This window comes from Medicago truncatula, chromosome 7 (genome assembly GCF_003473485.1).
Source record: "Medicago truncatula cultivar Jemalong A17 chromosome 7, MtrunA17r5.0-ANR, whole genome shotgun sequence".
Taxonomy (NCBI): Eukaryota; Viridiplantae; Streptophyta; class Magnoliopsida; order Fabales; family Fabaceae; genus Medicago; species Medicago truncatula.
The window spans coordinates 52,651,118-52,670,361 of NC_053048.1; the positions used below are offsets into that span (position 1 = coordinate 52,651,118).

Genomic DNA, 19,244 nt, shown 5'->3' on the forward strand with positions numbered 1-19,244 from the left:
TAGGTGCTAAATATGAATTACCTAAATTGTCCTCTGCATTCAATACGTGAATATTAAAACTCATTACCACTGGAGCAGCTAATCTTGGTAAATTAACTACAATTTCAAGTTAAAGCAGCAACGTGAAAAAAAAAAAATGGCTATAATGCATAACGCACCGTAGGAGACCCATTGAAGCTGCGCACGGGAAATGGCGTTGTATAAGGTATGTATTAAGTTAATCTTTTAGGTTTTTTTAATACCAGATCGATTTTCAAGATATAATTTTTTTGCACTGCTGCCCCTTTTATCCAACTCTATTAGAGGGTGCTTACGTGATCGTTAACCGCTGATATGCAACATTCAAATTAGCAAAAGATTTCATTAATTAATTTTTATTAAAAAAACCCCAAAAAACATAAATTTCACGACAGAGACTTTATATTTTCTACATAATTTATTCCTTAGTTATGGTTTAAATGCTAGCTTTAGGTAATAACTTGTTCTTTTTTTTTTTTTTTTTTTGAAATGAAGGTAATAACTTGTTCTTAGTTCTAAGTTATACTTTGTTCAATGTTTAAAATTGTAGCATGTTAGATCTTCAATAAACAAACAAATTTTTTCGGCAAAAATCAAACTTCTAACCAATTTGTTTAAAGGCTCCAAATTCCTAGCCACGCAAATCAGTGCATTAGAATATTATCCTTTCTTTACTGCACGGAATCAATAATATTATTCTTTACATTACCAGTAATATGTTCATTGTTACCAAATGTTTTTAAGAAAATCAATTGTATCATTATCTATGTTTTGACTCAACTCAAACAATTTTTCACATAATTGAGTTATTTTTCTGTCCATTCTCTCAAGTTTCCCTTTAAACAAACCTTTATCTCTTTCTCTTGCCTTAACACTTGCCAACTTGTGACCAACAAATCAAATGATTTGATCATCTTTTCAAATAAGTAGATTCTCAACATGAAAAGGACTTTAGAAGAATTAGTTCTTTCGAATTTTGTTAGGTCGTTTTGCAAATGAAAAAACTCTTTTTTTAGCGGATCCTCTACGATTTCTCTGCATTTTGTTCTTCAACAAATTTCTTCAAATTTTGAGTTTCAATTTGATAGTGATAAAGCTTATTAGCTACCAACATGTAATTTTTACTAGATCAGTTGTTACATCTCTTTCACTTTAGAAACCAACTTTAGAAATTTTTATTCCCTATCTAGTGGACAAAAAGATGTGATGAACTATCTCTATCATTTGAGCAGTTCACTAATCCCCAATTCAACCTTTGCTTCATTGAATGTAATGTAATTAATGCCCTATCTTTTGCAAAGAAAACTAAAAATCTCTATCAATGTACAATTGATTAACATTCTGAAAAACAAAGTATGAATTGCTATCATTACTTCCCCTTTCAAATTTTGGATGGTGTTGCCGATAACATCTTTGATTGGACTTTGAACCATTTATTTATCGAAAGATAGATCAACAACCTTGTTGATCGCATTGTTCATAACAACTTCAACTTTATTCATCAAACATTTATTGGAAGAGTTAGATGAGAAAAAAATCATTCACTCACAACACATTTTTTTTATCAACTATATTTCGAATAAATCTAAGTAAAGAATGGTATAAATAAATGACTAAAAGATTAATTTAGTAATATAATCATGACTCAAAGATTATCATCCATAATTAATGCCATAATTCATTTGGCTTTATATTAGAATACATAATATGTACAAGACTTCAATCAACAGAATACCTTCTATACATTTTGTCTACATTAAGCTGTTTAAAATATCATTTGCGACAATCAAATGGAGAGGTTGAAATAAGTATGCATTTTAAATAACATTTATTTTGCCTTAAATTTATTAATTGCAAAATTAATGTCATGTTTTTTCTCAAATTGATCGACAATAGAGCTCTTCTATTTTTAAGAAGATGGAGTAGAAGAAAAGATGACCAAGAACCAGAAATCACAATGAGAGGAAGCCGATGGATGGATGGCACTTCTAATCTTAGTGTTGCAAATGCAGTGGAAAATGTTATATAAGCAAATTGTGATGAAAGAAGCTTTTCGGACTATTTCAACCATGGTTGTGACTAAGAATCATATGGAATTAAACAATAATACTTGATTATTTACATAATTGGATTTATATAGTCGTATCGTAGCTTGCATATAAATTGTTTCATTATATTTTTGTTTTATGTTACCATAAAAAAGATCTTAATGTCATGTAAATAAAAATAAGAGCAATGCTATATATCAAGAAAGATTTTATCAAGAAAATTTCAAGAATGACATGGCAGAATAATCACCCTTAGATTTTATCAAGAAATAGTCCTGAAATTAATGCTAGCCAATAAAATCTCAGTCTGGCCGGAAATCATGGGGTGGTGGATGTTATGTATTTTTTTTTATGAAAGATTAATAAATGAGACTGAAATCTAAAGGTGATTATTGTGCCATGTCATTCTTGAATCTTTCTTATAAAATCATTCTTAATATCTAGCATTTTCCTAAAAATAATTAATCTTTGTTTCAAAGATGTCTTTAATTCTTGTAACCAAAAAAAAGATGTCTTTAATTCTAAGATGATTAGCAACTTGTCTGAAACTTTTTTTTTTTTTGAATAAACTTGCCCGAAACTATTTGAAATAGAATGTTTTTTTGACAAGAATTAGAAATAGAATATATTAATTATTCTTCGATTATCCAAGTATCATTAGAATTTATTGTATTGTATTGTTAGCAATGTTGACCTGAGTAGTGAGCACAGTTAGGATGGAGAGTCGTCCCGTGCAAAATTTTAATTAATAAGTATATTTTAAAAGTTATATTATGTATAGATAAATTTATATATATATATATATATATATATATATATATATATATATATATATATATATATATATATATATATATATAGGGGGCATATCACATGAGAATGATATTTATATGTGAGAATAGTAAGAATAAATTGTGGCCATCAGATTAAAAAGGAAGGGATGAGATTAAATGATGGTTTAAATGGCTTGTTGTACCCAATCTCAAAACTAAATTCACGCATTCTCTTCTCCCCCTCAAATTCTTCCCTAGAACAACTCATCTTCTTCCTCTAATTACAACACAAATTCAATCATGCCTCTATTCAACCCATCCCAAAACTCAAATTTACAATACAAATTTGTTTTATCAATTATTATGTTATTTTCTTTTTTTTGGAAAAGAACAAATTAATAAATCTGAAAATTTATTGTTGAATTTTGTATTCTGGGCTCATCTTGCGCCATCCCCACTTACAATCATTGTAATGGATCTGTTCTTTTTTATTCAAATGCAATGAATTTCAACCCAACACATAGAGACAATTGACTAAGTGACGAGAGAAGAAGAAGAAGAAGAAATATTAAGAACAAAGAGTAGCAACGACGGCGGAGGAAAAGAACCGACGGCGGGACTGATGGGAGAGGGGAAAGCGGCGACGTGGAACTGGTGGGGGAGGGGAAAGCGGTGACGAAATTGGTGGTGGATGGTGGGGGAAAAAGAGTCACCGGAAGAGAGGATAACAAGCAGGAAGAGAACGCGTGAATGAATTTGGAGATTGGGTACAACAAGCTATTTAAACCATCATTTAATCTCATACCTTCCTTTTTAATCTGATGGCCACAATTTATTCTTACCATTCTCACATATAAATATCATTTTCATGTGATATGCCATATATATATATATATATATATTAAGAATCAAAATAAAAATAAAAATAATAAATATGTTTTTAAAGATGAGGAATTTAGAAGAAAAAAGTATTTAGAGATACAACATTTTTTTCTTTCAAAAAAAAAAAGAGATACTACATTTTTTATAATAGTATAGATTAGTAATAAAAGAATATCAATTTATGCATGTGTGTAGAAAGAAGAAATAAATGAAAAGAAGAAAATACAAAGCAATGATGAAGATAAATGCAATATTACAAAATTAATTAATGTTTTTGATATTTTTCGTTTAATTTTAAAGTGGTAACTAACTTTATTTATAGTTTGCCCATAAAATAATAGCATGTTAATTTTATTTTATGCGATTATAAAATTAAGGGTTAATGGTGCTTCACCCCCTGTAAAATATTTTTTTTTATTTACCCCCTGTAAAATATTTTTTTTTTGGAATACCCCCCTAATAGGTCATAAAAAAACGAAAAAATTCTGGAAAAAAAAATAAAGTCGTTTTTTTATGACCTATTAGGGGGTATCCCAAAAAAAATATTTTTTACAAGGGGGTAAATGAAAAAAAAATATTTTACAGGGGGAAAACAAAAAATGACCTATATTACAGGGGGTAAAGCACCATTAACCCTAAAATTAAAATATTTATTTGATTGATAATAGATACACAATATATAAATGTAATAAAAGTTATATGTACAATCATTATGTATTTCTAATATATAATATCCATTTTCAAATTAAATGCATGACTCAAAGAGTCATATTCAATACATGAAGAATGAGAGAGATATACATTTTTTGCAAGATATATCTATGGTTAGTGCATGTAGTTGGTGGTATTGTATGTGATTGAAACACATGAATCCAAAATCAATTTTAATTTTGGTCAAGTAGCCTAGTGACTAGAGCTCACACAATTTAATTATAGAGAAGTGGAGTGTCCGGAGTTCGAACCCCAGTTCCTGCATATAATATACAATATCCCTACTAACTAAGTTAAGCTCACGGGGAAATCCAAAATCATTTTTAATTCATGAGAATGAGATCAATTTAATTTGATGTGATATATCTAATATTCAAAATCTATTTTAATTTAAAATTAATGATATTCAAATTGTGATATTATCATTTCTCGATGTGAATCATTTCACAACAAGAATTAATATTGTAATATATTTTTTGAAATAATTGTAATGTCTATTAAACTATTATCTAGTTTTTTTTGTCAAGTAGTCTAATGGTTAGATTCCTGCACAAATCATTCATGTTAACTACCAACTGAACTAAACTTACGGAACTTACTATTACCTAATTTATTGTCATGATTAATTTTTCTTCATTTATAAATGTGTATCCAAATAATTTTATTTGGAGGTGTGATCAAAGTACCCTAAAAAAAAAAAAAAGATCATTTACTCTTTTTTTGTTTGAAAGAATAAAATATCATGTGACAATAATGATAAAAAAACAAAAAACTGAATGAAGGAATGAAAAGACGAAGTTGGCAGCTAATAACGTGGATGGAGTGTTATTTGAATAGAAGGCTCGAAGGAGAAAGAGAGAGAAAATGCGTTTAATTGCGTTTGAAGAGTAACTTCTATTCTACCCTTACCTTCCCCAATTCAACTACGTTCCTTTCTTCCTTTATCGTTTCCATCAAATTCAAATTCCCCAAAATCTAATTTCTTCGAATACAACCAAATGAATTTATGAATCTCCTTCTCATTAGGTCACAAAAACGCGGTTTGAATTCGAATTGATGTCTGCTTCTTCTGACGATGAAGAGATCTCCAATCGAAACGGTTACGAAAGAGGAGGTAGTGACGGTGATGACGAACAAGACGAAGAAGATGCAACTGGAAAGAAGAAGAAGCACCGTACAAAATTTGATTTTGGAAAACGGTTGGTACTTAATCAATTTTCAAAAGCCAAGAATCAAATTCGTAGAGTTAGAAGCAAAAAACATCTTCTTTCATCCTCGTCATCATCAACAACAATAACAACAGCGTCTTTTTATAGGAATGTAAATGTGAGTAGCAGAGGTAAGGTGGTGATTATTCAAGGTGAGGGTCATAATAGTACTACTACTCGAAATGGATTTGGTTGCAAGTTTTGTTTTTCGCGTCCAAATGTATTGGAAAACCCTAATGGGTCAACTAGTAGTGACCCTAATGATCCTAAATTTACTCATTCTATGTTGAAGAGTTTATTAGAGAAGAATGATTTTTGTTCCAAAGAATGCAATCCACATATTGAATCATTGATTGAATGATTGATTAGTAATGTTTGGATATCCATTATTGATTTTATTTTGTTGTGTTCAGATGGAATTTGTCTGTATTGTTGGGTGTTTGTTCTGTCCTGTCTCATTTTGAAATTCAGTGGCATTATGTCTGAGAAGAGAACACTTGCGGTGAATTTATGGGATGTTCAATGAAAATGGTTTAGTTGAGGGGCAAGGCAAGAATAGCATCAGAACATGTAGAGAAACTCATAGTGAGAATATCTGTTGTCATTTTCATTTAGAGCAATGTGGTCCATTAAGTTGTGGTTAAAATATGAAAGGGTGAGAACTGCTTGATCAGCTGTTGGTTTGAAAGAGGTGGATGAAAATTGGAATCCTTGACATTCAGGAACCTCTACTTGTCCTACCTCTTTTGATCGTCCGAGAAGTGGTGTATTGTGTATATAAAAACTGAATTCCCTGCTATATTCATAATCTCTTTGTTAGCTGTTTGAAATTTTTGATTGGTTTCCTCATGTACTCATCTTTTTCATTCATGTTTTGAGTCATTGTTATTTATAAAATTAGCAACTGAAACACAAGTCTTTGTTACTGTCGTTCAGTTGGATTGAGTGGCATGCTCTGATTCTTATGTATATGTTTTTGAGGATATATGTTAATGCCTCACATATTTTAATCTTCATATATTTGGAAAGCTGTAGAGAACTTAGAAACAAAATTTGCATTCTGGATTGTATACTTGGCTCATAGATTGGTATGGCTTATGTTAGTTGCTTTTGTTTTTAACACACTTTGTATGTTTGTTTTATCATGTTTTTGGTTAGACTGATGACATTAAAGGGTTCCAATGATAATAACTATGCAATCAGTATTCTATTGTTCTCTGCTGTTGTTTGTATTATAATTATCGAAAAATGTTGGACCCTCTTCTGTTAATGCTGATGCAGTATTTGGCCAGATTTCTTTTGATGCCATCCCTTTGTTTACATGGTTACGAGGATTATATATGCACTGTTATTCCTTCTCTTGTACGATGAAGTACATTCTAGATGAGCTAGAAAACAAGAAAACCACGGGGAGATGGTGGAAATAGACGAAGAAAAAGATGGGTTTGTTTCCATGTTTTTGAAGCTAAATGTAGTATTCAAAGAATGGTCACCAAAAGTTTTTTTATTTCTATTTGTAATCTTTGTTTCTAGTATTATATTCATCAATTTTTTTAAGTATTCATCATTAATTCATAGGTTACTAATTACTATCCCTGCCCAATAATAGTCTATATTTGTTCTTCTCTTGGGGTGATTCACCTTAGCATTTATAGTTATCAATATACGATAGCTCAGTTCTTATTCTCTGGCAAAGCTTTGCAACTTTGACCAACAGATACAAATATCCCTATCCCATCTAAAGAGAATTTATGCCTATTCGATTCTTTTATCCACAAAGCTTATAGTACTTTTGATTCGGAATTGGGCAATCCAAAGGCAAAAGCTTTTTATTCCATTAGATTAGATGATTCCCAAGCTGGAATCTTGTGCTCTGATACTTAAGTAGATGATTAAAAGTCAACATATAAGATAAGATATGCAAGAGCTTTTGTCAAAAATAATCTAGAATTATGGGAGCAATATAATTGGGATCAAGTGTGATGCTTCCTCCATCATGTGTGCGACGAAAGGTTTGCTACATTCATCTACCTTTTATTTATTGTTCATTTATGAGATAGATATGTACAAATGGTAGATTAGTGGAATCCTCAACCCCACTAATGAGATTTATTAATCTAGAGTATTAGTTATGTCTATGTTTTTCATAATGAAATGTAGATAAATAAATAGAACAAACCCGAACGAACTCATATCATATATCTCTACCCAAACACATTTTTTGTGGACAAAATCTCAATACTAAATCACTTGTTTTTATCCTTCAGAGGATGCTTGTTACTTTAATTAGAAACCTTTCTAATTTAAAAGTTTGTTACTTGTTGCGAGTACAAGTTTACGACAACAACCTACATTACGCTATCGATGAATAAACTAACTTCCAATATAAGATGCACTATGTTGATAATACGAAACTTCCACTTGAGAGATTCTTCTACAAACCTATAGTGTAAAAACATTAAGATTTAAACCAAATAATTTTCTACTGAAAAAGCCACATGTTTTCTATTTATGAGAAACTATCCACTACGTTTAAGATGTATACTATGTACTCCTTTAGGAAAGGATAATTGTATGCAACAGCAGATAACTGCAGAACATAAAAGGTGTGTTGTTACTTGTCAACGTTCTTTTTTCTTCCTATCGTCATTGGAACTTTAGGAGGATTTTTCAACGGATAGAGTCAATAGGATGTTGGACATGGCACTGCAGGGTAAGTATATTTAGTTATGACCATGTAATTTTCTAAATAGTTAGTTGAGCATGAATATTGAATTAATGGGTATGATATCTGTGAGTGTTGTGCTACCGATTTTTCTCATTGCCATTTATGTGGTCATTAATAATTTATCCCTAAGAGCATCAATCAAAACATAGGTTCCTATTTTAAAACCTTATTGAAGCTCAAAGAAGCTCAAAACTAGAAAGTTTCTAATATCGTGGTTGCCTTTTAAATTTATGAGGGGGCCCTTAAAGTTCGCCAGGATTGCCACCTTTAGAGGAGTTTTTCCTTCTAAGAGTCCTCACCACATTTTTTTCACCCACAAAGTTCAAATCCAAAACCTTGCTTAAAGAATCTAATTCAAGTTCCACTAAGAATCTGACTTATGTTTGTGTGCTATTTTAAGAGGCGAATACATAAATTTTAAGATAATTTTACTATTTATATTTGATTTCTTAACAAATGTTTAAAGGAAAATTGTTTTTTGTTTTTGTTGACAAAACTCAAAAGACAATTTTAACATTTTTCTTAAAAAAAAACTTTTTTTTTCTTAATAAGTTGTTAGTTGATTTTATTTGGTTTGTTTTTTGGGGGTCATGCTAACATAGTATGTTAAAAATTCCATTAATAATAAGTAGTATTTATTGAACAAACAATAAATTAATTTTCAACTTTTAAGAAATAAATTGACATAATTTTCTATACATAATTTATATTTTTTACAGGGATATATAATATGTATTGTATTGAAAATTGTGTAGTCAATTTTTCAAAAGTAAAAAAAATGTCATTTTTAATTTAAAATTTTCTTTTTTATTTCCTTGACCAATGCCCGGCCCACCGGTTAGCAACCTTTTTTTTAACTACTTATAATTGATTTCTTAACAAATGCTCAAAGGACAATTTTTTTTTTTTTTTTTTGTTTTGACAAAACTCAAAGGACAATTCTAACATTTTTCCAACCACGTACATCATCAATTGAATGAACGTAAAATGTCAATTTTGCTTATAATTAGAAACGGAGGGAGTAAGTTGTTAGTTGATTTTGTTCAGTTTCTTTTTTGGGTCATGCTATCATAATATGCCCTAAAGACATAGTATGTTAAGAATTTCATTAATAACAAGTATTTATTGAAAAAAAAATTAATAATTTCAACTTCTAAGAAATAAATTGGCATAATTTTCTATACATAATTTAAATTTTTGATAGGAATTTTTTTTATTTACTAAGTTCCACTAAGTGTTTTCGAAAAGAAAATGTCAAAATTAACTACACATATTTACAAAGGACATTTTTGGTATATTTATATATAAAATAGACATTAACTGCACTATCAATTTTTTTTTTTTAATAAAGTGAAAAAGCAATAGTAGGTGTTTATATTAAGGGTTGAAGAAAGTACATAAAATAAAATAAAAGCCGCCCTCATTTTTTTTTTGTTGCGTTTGAGGTTTGAACTTTAGACCTTACATATATTATGTATTGTTCTTATCAACTGAGCTAAGTTAACGGGACACCCTAGTGTCTTTGAGATCAATAGCTTAATGCTCTCAATTAAACTAGAAATATTAATTGTAGTTGGTAATCTCGTACTTGCTAGTTTGCACATGTTAAGGATACTAAAAGAAGCAACTTTTTATTGAAAATCACACTTGTTATAAAAAAGAATATATATTTAATGTAAAATACACAAGTTCCAATATAAACTTACTACTTTAGTATCCTTAACATGTGCAAATTTGCACATGTTAGAAAAATCCATTTATTAAGGCCAGTTTATGGCTATATAATTAATTAAAGTAGTAGTTAATTATTGGTCCATACTTGGTTGTCAGCTTTGTTGGTTGCCCTCTAGAATAAAGATGAATATTTTTTTACAAAAACAATGTAAAGTGATTTTTTTTAATGGAGTTGATGAATAATCATAGGAGTTTGTCATTGCAGTTTCATCTGATTTAAAAGATTAGTTTATGCAGTTACGCACAAATGATATCTCGTTCACAAAAATAATAATAATAAAAACCAAAACGGAATATTAAACTATGGATTTAACTTTACATTGACATAGAAAATGATCATCTTCCAGCATAATAATTATTTGTTGGTAAGTTATATTTTTAGTTTATTTTTGAAAGCCTCCCAAAACAATTTGACCATATTTTTGTTATGAAGATAATTTATGCATAAAATATATAAAAAAAATTATGCCATACACGTTTATTTAAACTGTTTATCCAAACAAGATCTACAATGTGATTGCTTGCTCCACATAATTGCAAAAATAACAAGCACATTTGAATTTGATTACCAAAATAAGAAGCACGCATTAGGGATCTTACAAATTTCAATCATCCAAAGGAAAATGAATATTGAACATGCCCCAATTGTTTTATGAGTTCCAAACATGAATTGTAAATCAACAAAGTTAAATAAAATTAAAACCACAAACAAAATAAGAAACACATGATCATGATCTCACTACTTGGGTGCAAGCCTAGACTTGATTTTCTGAACTTCCTTGGTACCAATTTGGAATGCTTGAGTCAAAATATTATCTGGAACAGGTGGTGTAGAAGCAAACAAAGTAAGAGGAATATTCACTGTTCCTTGCAATTGACTATTGAATCCTGCAATCACTGCAGCAGGTACATAACCACTGTTCTTTTGGAAATGAACCAATCCTTTAGGAAACACAAATGTTTCACCCTTAACAATAGTCTTTGATATCAAAACATTAGCTGTTGTTATGAACCCAACATCTAATTGACCTTCAAGAACATAAACAATCTCAGTTGCACGTGGGTGAGTGTGAGGTGGGTTCAGTCCACCTACAGCATAGTCAATACGTGCCAATGACACACCAAGTGTGTTGAGTCCTGGGATTTTCTGAACATTGGCTAAGGTTACTAAGGAACCAAATGTGTTGTTTGTGGCTCCTGGTTTGGCTAGTACGTTGGTGGAGAAATCAGCTGCGGTTACATTCGAAGCTGGTTTGCATGTGAATCCATTCACTAGAATCGCTGTTAAATTTAATTACCATCATCATCGCAATATTTCAACAATAAGAGTTGCAAGACAAGAAAAAAACTCAACCAATAAGAAATACATGTTGCCAATCATGCTATCAATAATATGCAATGATTTCTTGTATTTGCAAAAAGTACTTAAATCAATTTCAATCAAAGTTAAGGGATTATTGTTCTGAATGATTAAACATATATTAAAGTCAATAAAAAGCCATATCAAAGGTGTTGGTAGGCCAAATTACATGATTGAAAAAAAATAAATTTTATAAAAAGGATTGCATATAATGATTAAGGGGAAAAGTGAAAATGAAAAGGGAACTAATTATTTCCAGCTTATCGATCCTTATAATTAATCTTGCTTATATAAGTAATAATTAGCATGAAAGTTATATGCTCTATATGAAAAAAAAAGTAATATTTCATGAGATTATTATTATTAATGTAATGGTACGTACCAGAAGCAAGGTCTGCAACACAGAGGTCTTGAAGATTATCGGGATCAGCAGTGACAGTGGTGGTTAACACCAGAAGCAGCAACACTGCGATGATCTTCATCATTTGTTAAGATCGGTGACAAACAAATTAACCGGAGACTTTTGAAAACCAATTATATGTTACGGGCAAGACAAAAAAAGGAACAATTTGAATGATGAGTTGGAATGAAGTGGTGGTGGGCATTGATTATTTATACCAAGAGAAGACTTGGAAGGAAGAGAGACAGAATAATTAAAATAGTAGTATTAGGAATTTTCTCACTTAAAATAAAGGGGAAATTATAAGATATAAATTACGGTATTATATCTTGTCAAAAATTAAATTAACTTACGGTATTGTATTTTTTTATTAAGAAATAGTAAAAAAATTATTAAAAATTAAGTTACTTTTTTTTATTTTTAATAAGAAACAATAACAACACATTTTCTAACACACTATTTTTTTGCTTGTTAAATTAGGGAAACCCATACAAAGAATTTTTTGTTTTGTTAAAATAAACGATTCGTTCATTCAAATTGACAAAGTACATTGATACAATACAAATCTATGAAACCCCGATATGGATACAGGTGCAGGCATGATACGATACTGGTACGCGGATACGTGATTTTTTTTTTAAATTTAGGATACGGTACAGTTAGGATACATGAACAAAAATTTATAATAAAACTTATCTATATGTAAAATACTTGAAGAAAATTAAAACTGATTACTGTTCATTATTGTATTATTAAAAAAGTTATAATTTTTTAAAAATAATACATGCGATCAATTTTTTTTGAAAATTTTCTTATAAATCATATTACATTTTTATATGTTGGGATATCAAGAGAAACATCATTAAAAGAACTCAAGACAAATTTTATCTAATGTTGATTAACTGAATCACGTCCCTCGCTATGTTCATCCACAAGAAGTATAATTTTAAGTGGTTCACCGAGAAACAATTCTATTGATGCATATCTAAAATTGAATCATATACATCTATAATGAATTTTTACAACATTGTCTCACTTTTTTACTCCTCATCTTTTTCTAGGATACGTATCTGTGAAGTATCTTAGAAGTATCCTTATGTATCTGTGGAGTATCACATAAGTACCCGATAAAATATTTATTAAAAATTAAAATAATTAATTCCGATACTTCGTGGGTACGTATCCGCGAGTATCCGTGGAGTTTCAGTATCCGATACGGGTACGTCTCCATTTTGGAGTATTCGGGCTTCATAGATACTATATTCAAATCTCCAAAATATTTATATTTCCATATCTGCAACGTTGACGACGTCAAAACTATTGATTGATTCTGCACTTGATTAGAGTAAATCATTCAACCTGAATCCAATAAACACTGAACTATAAGATATAAAATAAAAAACACACCGCATAACTATGAGAATTAAAAATAAAAGTCGTGTTAAGTTGACGGAATCACAAAACAAGCGAAAGAATATTGAAAATATGTGAATATCACTTATTTAACTTAACGAGTAAGGAAGACAAAATTGGAGGGATGATTTCAAGTCAACGTTGTCCAATAAAAAACCACCGTATTGATATACCTATCGATTTTGAAGAACTAATCGGCACTTTTAACAAATTCGACCTTTTTTTTTATAGGGGAATGCTAATACACACCCACTTCAATTTTAGAAGGTGTGTAGTAGCATCCTACACCTAATTGATTTGGACAAAAAAATACCCTTTCTACCTTTTTTAATTGTTATTAAACACATGCCCTCTAACATAATTTCCATGGCTGGCCCAAATTCGACCTTTTTTTATATATTAGTTTTTCAAAATTGACCTTATAATTTCAATTTATCAAGGTTGATAATTAATAATTTTTATTTGTCTCTTTTTATTTATAAGAAAAAGCTTAGAAAAATTGAATTATAGGTCTCATCAAGATCAAAGAATAGACTTATTTCTGAATAGACTTGCAACAAAAGATAATTTGCGTCAAAGAAATGTAATAGATCCCACTCTTATGGCTTGCGTGACTTTGTGTGGTAAGGAAGAGGAAAGGGATCACTTGTTTTTTAATTGTGATCATTATGGGCGTCTTTGGCTTTTAATTTCTCAGTGGCTTGGTATAGTTACAACTCTGAATGGTAATTTATACTCTCATGCTACTCAATTTTGTGCTCTTGGAGGTTTCTCAAAAAAGTCTAGGACAGGATTTACAGTTATTTGGATTTCTGTTTTATTCGTCATTTGAAAAGATAGAAACTGGAGAATTTTTCAGAATCACTCTGATCATCTTGGAGCTCTTCTTGAAAGGATTAAACTTCAAATGTTTTGGTGGCTGAAAGCGAATTACATTTTGTTCGATTTTGATTACCCATTTTGGAGGAACAATCCTTTACTTTGTCTTCAGGCTATGATGTAATGTTTGTTTCTGTTTCTGTTTCTTTGGCTGTCTAACGCCTGCTGCTTTGTAATTAACTTTTTCCAGCTTTCTTAGGCATACCTTGTGCTTGAGGAGCCGGTTGTTTCTTTTATATAATTTTCTTAGTTTCTTAAAAAAAAAAAAAAAAAATACTTGAAACTCAGAGTAGAGTCTGGAGCGTTATTGTACTAAAAAATGAAATATTTTATCGTTAGTGCGATTCAAACTTGATCCTTATAGCATTTGAGTTAAATTCTTTAACTTAGCCGATTGTGTTTTTTATTTTTTTATTTTTTTTAACTACTGCACAATAGTTATATCTCTTAAAATACAATTGGCAATCGGGTCAAATCGATGAATAAATGCAAGTAACATGCTTATTTTCCTATTTTAAGGTTTGTTGAAGTTATTAAAAGAAGAAGAAAAGTCGTTGGGATGATCCGGAAGGAACCCAAACAGAAGGGCACTGGTTTGGTTTGTGCCTTGTTCTTGAAATTTGAGATTTGACTTTCATTTTTATCCAAAAATAAAAAACGAATGTTTTGACTTGCATCTCCAGCAATGCACATCTTGCCTGACCCACGCCGTTGTGAATATGGATATACTTTGATTAATGTATCTATAGAAGTCCCAACTTGCATCCAAATCATAGGTCTGATCACGTTTTTAATTTAAATTATATGCTTGTTATATATTACCTGCTTATTATGACTATTTCTTGTTTTAATTCTCGTCAATTTCTTCCACAGAATATTTTTTCATTTTTTTACAAAGTTTTTATATCTTCTACGGAGTAAGTTATAGATTCGCTGTTTTAAGTAAATCAATTTATAAAACAATTACAATATGAACATAAGAGAGATAATTATCATAAAATGGTTATACAAATACTATATTTCTCCATCTATATATACTAATAAGATATTCTTGAGGTTTTTCCTTATTAATTTTCATACTATTTTTTAAGTGAGATTCATTGCAAAATAAGATAGTATTCTCTCTCTCAATCACACCATGTTGATAAATTTAGCTTTACTTCTAGCAACTATGTTGTTTGTTCTGACGCCAATGACCTATATATTCTTGCAAATTAAACGCTTAGATGCCTTTTAATTTCTTTAGTATATGAACTCATAAACAAAACTTGCTCTTCAATCATTCAAAAGCTTATCCATTAATTATACCGCAGTGACATGTTAACTACTTTTGTTTATAGATTTTGAATATAGAATGAAATAATTAAGAAGCCGCCTGTGAACAACAGTATGCTTATAAGAAGAAGAATGGTACACGTTAGGTATGTGAGTACGTGGGAATGCTTAGAATCTTTGCTAAAGGAAGATAAACACGGGCCATGCTCAATATATTCAAACCTACTCCTTGAATATAGTAGGGATTAGATATCATTTCCTTTCTTTCTTTCTTTCAAGTTTCAATCACTACTTTTTTCTTTCCTTGGCTTTTTCCTCGTTGGTTTGCTTAACCATTTATGCAACGCTGCTAATGATTAAGGCATCATTCAACATTTATTTAGGGACATTAAATAGTTTAAGCAAATAATTAAACAACTCCCTTGATCGATCTATTATCTTCAAATCTCTTATATAAGAACAACAATCTCTATTTGAAAATATATTAGAAGGACAAATTGTTACTTTCAAACTAATACAATTATATAAGAATCATTAAAATAAAATTAATTATATTTTATGTATCATAAACCTTACCGAACCCATAACAACAAAGTAAAACTATAATGAACAAATCGAGAATTGATGAGTCACAATACACAATTCTTTTTATATATTTATTTAATGATCAACTTACAATAGAAGAAGCAATTTTATATGTTGTGTGTTGTTTGAAATGTATCTCTAACTAGTGGACAAATTGGCGTGGGAAATTCACTTCATTATCTTTTATAAGTTTATTTTGCATTAAAAAAAAGTTTACAAGGCGATCTTTAATAGATCGAGATAGATAGTTGGCCGAATTGGAGCAGCGTTTTGTTGATGTTGAAAGTGTGTACGCTACCTGCAGACAGTTTTCAAGTCAATAAGAGAACAATAGTCAATGAATGAGAGGTTTTAGGCCAAAAAATTTGTGTACCTTGCATTGCATTGCATGGTATTTATACTTTTAGGAAGAAGCCCTTGCAGAGAGTAAAATAATAATTGTTGAGAATTGCCCTTCAATGGCTTAGTGTGGTGGCTGTTGGAAGATAAACTCAATCCATAGAGACGTTATCAAGTGGATTGGTTATGAAGTCGGTCCATTTATAAAAGTGGGCCGCAAGAGACGGGGTTGTAGATCAGTCTGAACACAAGGTAAAATTATGTTAAATTTTGTGGTGTGATCTTCCCCGTTCAAAGGGTATCATTTTAAGAAAATATTGAGAATATCAGTAGCTCTCATTTATAATAATGGATCTCTTTGGGAAACAATTACTAGGCATATTGACTTGGTTTGCACATTCGCGATCAAGCTGACAATCATCATATATATTAATGAAAGATTAAATAGGTTTTGTTCTAATCCTAAGTTGTTAGACTGATCTTACTAGATACACTTCATAGTCCCAATCTTATAGAATTTTGGAGTACTAATGACTGCCATTTACACAAATAAAAGGCAAAGCAAACTTAAAAGGTTTGAGCATATTTGAATTCAAGAGAAAGAAGCTTTCAACATTGTTAAAGACATATGATACAAGTATTGAAGACCACAATTTTACACTACTACCGGCCACAACAATATTTAACACCATAATTTTACCATCAGAGGCATAATCATGCATGCATTTCAATGATTCATAGTCTCTAAACAAATGACCATATCCTTATCAGAATATAAACTGTCTCTAAACACAGACACCCTAGTAGTAGTTGACAACAAACCATAACAACCAATTTACTTCAACACTCTCCTCCCCCATTGCAATATATCTGAAGTGGGCCTCTAAAGCAATACATTCTTGTGAAAATATTTTCTTGTACCACCTACAATTATACACCCTCACCCCATATATTTTGACTAAACTGTCCATTTTGCCCTCATATATACAAATTAAAATGCTCAATTTTTTACTTTTTCTAACACATTTTCAAAAACAAGTTCTAGTAGACACGAGATAAGAAGAGAAAGTAAGTTCTATTTTTACAACCCAGATTTTTGGTTCTATCTTTTCCGGTACACAAAGAATTTTGGAAACATCTTCTAAGTTATTCTATTCATAATTTTCTACCAGAAAACTCTCATACAAAGTGTGTTCCGGTTCGCTTATTTTTACCAGAACATTTATCCAATAATTTTCGAGTTTGTTGTCATTGTTGGATAACTCATAACAATAGTTCAGGTGTAGTATTTTTATTTAAAAAAACCACTCAAACGTCTCTTTTGCAAAATTTTCATAGAAATATGCCGAAAAAAATGCAAAAATTTACCTCTGTCAAATGAAATATGAAAAACAATACATCCTTATCGGTATAACATAATGAAATGGACAAAATACTAATAGCTCCAACATACAACTAAAACCAAAAGTTAATTTTTTTTTTTACAAAAACAAAACAAACCGAAAAGTTTAATAAAAGTTTTCCGGTAACCTGTTGAGGAAAACTTACCGGGTTAATAAGTTAACTTAAAAATTACGTTTTTCTAAACCAGAGAACATAAATGAAGTTTTCTTCCCTCAAAAAAAAAATAAATGAAGTTTTCTGGTAAGTTGTTCAAATTGAAAAAAAAAAAAAAATGCTTTTAAATGACGCAAAAATGCTCATGTAATTTGGTTTCATCAAGAAAAAAAAAAACTCATGTAATATGGTATCATTTTGGTTTTAGTCTTTTGAATTTGTCTTTCATAGATTTTAAGAAAATAAGTCCCCAAGATTTTCAATTCACTTAAAGTTATAAGTGTGGTATACAGCCAACTACTCTCTCTGGCAAGGGCGGATCTAGGATTTGTGTTTAGGTGTGATTAAATTTTATTTATATTATTTGATTTTATTATTTATATGGATCAATGTCCACTAAAAATAACCCTAAATTTTTACTATACATTTTCTTTTTTACCTAAAAAGAAAAGTAAAAAACCACTAATAAAGTTATATGATTCATACCTTGTTACCAGCCGCCACTTCTCTTTCTTCTACTCTTTTTTATGTTTTTTTCTCTTCTCATTTCTTTGACGTTCGGGGTTCTCTCTTATTCTTTTAGAATGAAGTTGTGTTTCTCTCTTATTAATCACGGCGTTCGGGGTTCTCATTTCTTTTACCTTCACTTAATTCTCACCTTATTAATCACACCGTTACCATGATTTTTTATGGTGAAAATGCATGTGTGGCTTTAGCCACACCATGCCATACACAAGATCTGTCTGCTCTCTTGTCCTTTTTACAAGAGACAAACAGATCAACAAAAATTTATGTATTTTGTTCAAAATATAGACAAAATAAGGCAATCAAAGAAGGGACACCAACGAAATCATACATGAAAATCAACACAGAGAAACAATCAAAGAGGGAGTAACAAAGAGAATAAGGCAATCAAAAAGAGGAATCAAACATTCCAACAAAGAGAGCTCAAAGAAGAATCAATGAAAAATAGAAAGAAAAAAAAAATCAAACATAATAACCAATAAAGAGAAGTTAGTTTTGATACTATATGCTAAATGAGTTGAATATCATCCCAAAAGCTAAAGATCAAAGGACATTAAGAGTGTCCTAACACATTTACACACTTAATAGTTTGAGAACCTAAGTAATGTAGGACTCTAAACAAATTAAAAAAAAATTTAATACCGACCCTCATGGCTAGCATGGCTCTGAATACAATTTTCACGTTGCTATCCTTAACTCTGATACCATATTAACAATATAGAGAATAATATGATGTTCAAATATCTAAGGGATACACTTGATACCGATAGTGCTTCAAAAGACTAAAAAGGCTACTGTGCATTGATGGA

General features: G+C 30.1%; 2 protein-coding genes across 3 annotated transcripts; one reads left to right on the forward strand and one right to left on the reverse strand.

Annotated features, from left to right (window-relative positions):
• The first annotated feature begins 5,238 nt into the window (after positions 1-5,238).
• Positions 5,239-6,762, forward strand: LOC11427224 (uncharacterized). 2 transcript variants are annotated; one of them, XM_039828168.1, is made up of 2 exons: positions 5,239-5,771; positions 6,054-6,762. In XM_039828168.1, exons 1-2 carry the CDS (start codon positions 5,489-5,491, stop codon positions 6,164-6,166), a joined length of 396 nt encoding a protein of 131 aa, XP_039684102.1. In that variant the 5' UTR covers positions 5,239-5,488; the 3' UTR covers positions 6,167-6,762. The 2 variants fall into 2 exon arrangements, with proteins under 2 accessions (XP_039684102.1, XP_013450424.1); XM_013594970.3 differs by having other exon boundaries at positions 5,240-5,792.
• Positions 6,763-10,554: 3,792 nt separating this feature from the next.
• On the reverse strand, positions 10,555-12,089 carry LOC11433103 (rhicadhesin receptor). Its single transcript, XM_003626072.3, has 2 exons — positions 11,845-12,089; positions 10,555-11,383 (listed from the first exon to the last, which is right to left on the reverse strand). The coding sequence occupies exons 1-2, from the start codon at positions 11,945-11,947 to the stop codon at positions 10,842-10,844; spliced, it is 645 nt and encodes a 214-aa protein (XP_003626120.1). The 5' UTR covers positions 11,948-12,089; the 3' UTR covers positions 10,555-10,841.
• Between the last annotated feature and the right edge of the window lie 7,155 nt (positions 12,090-19,244).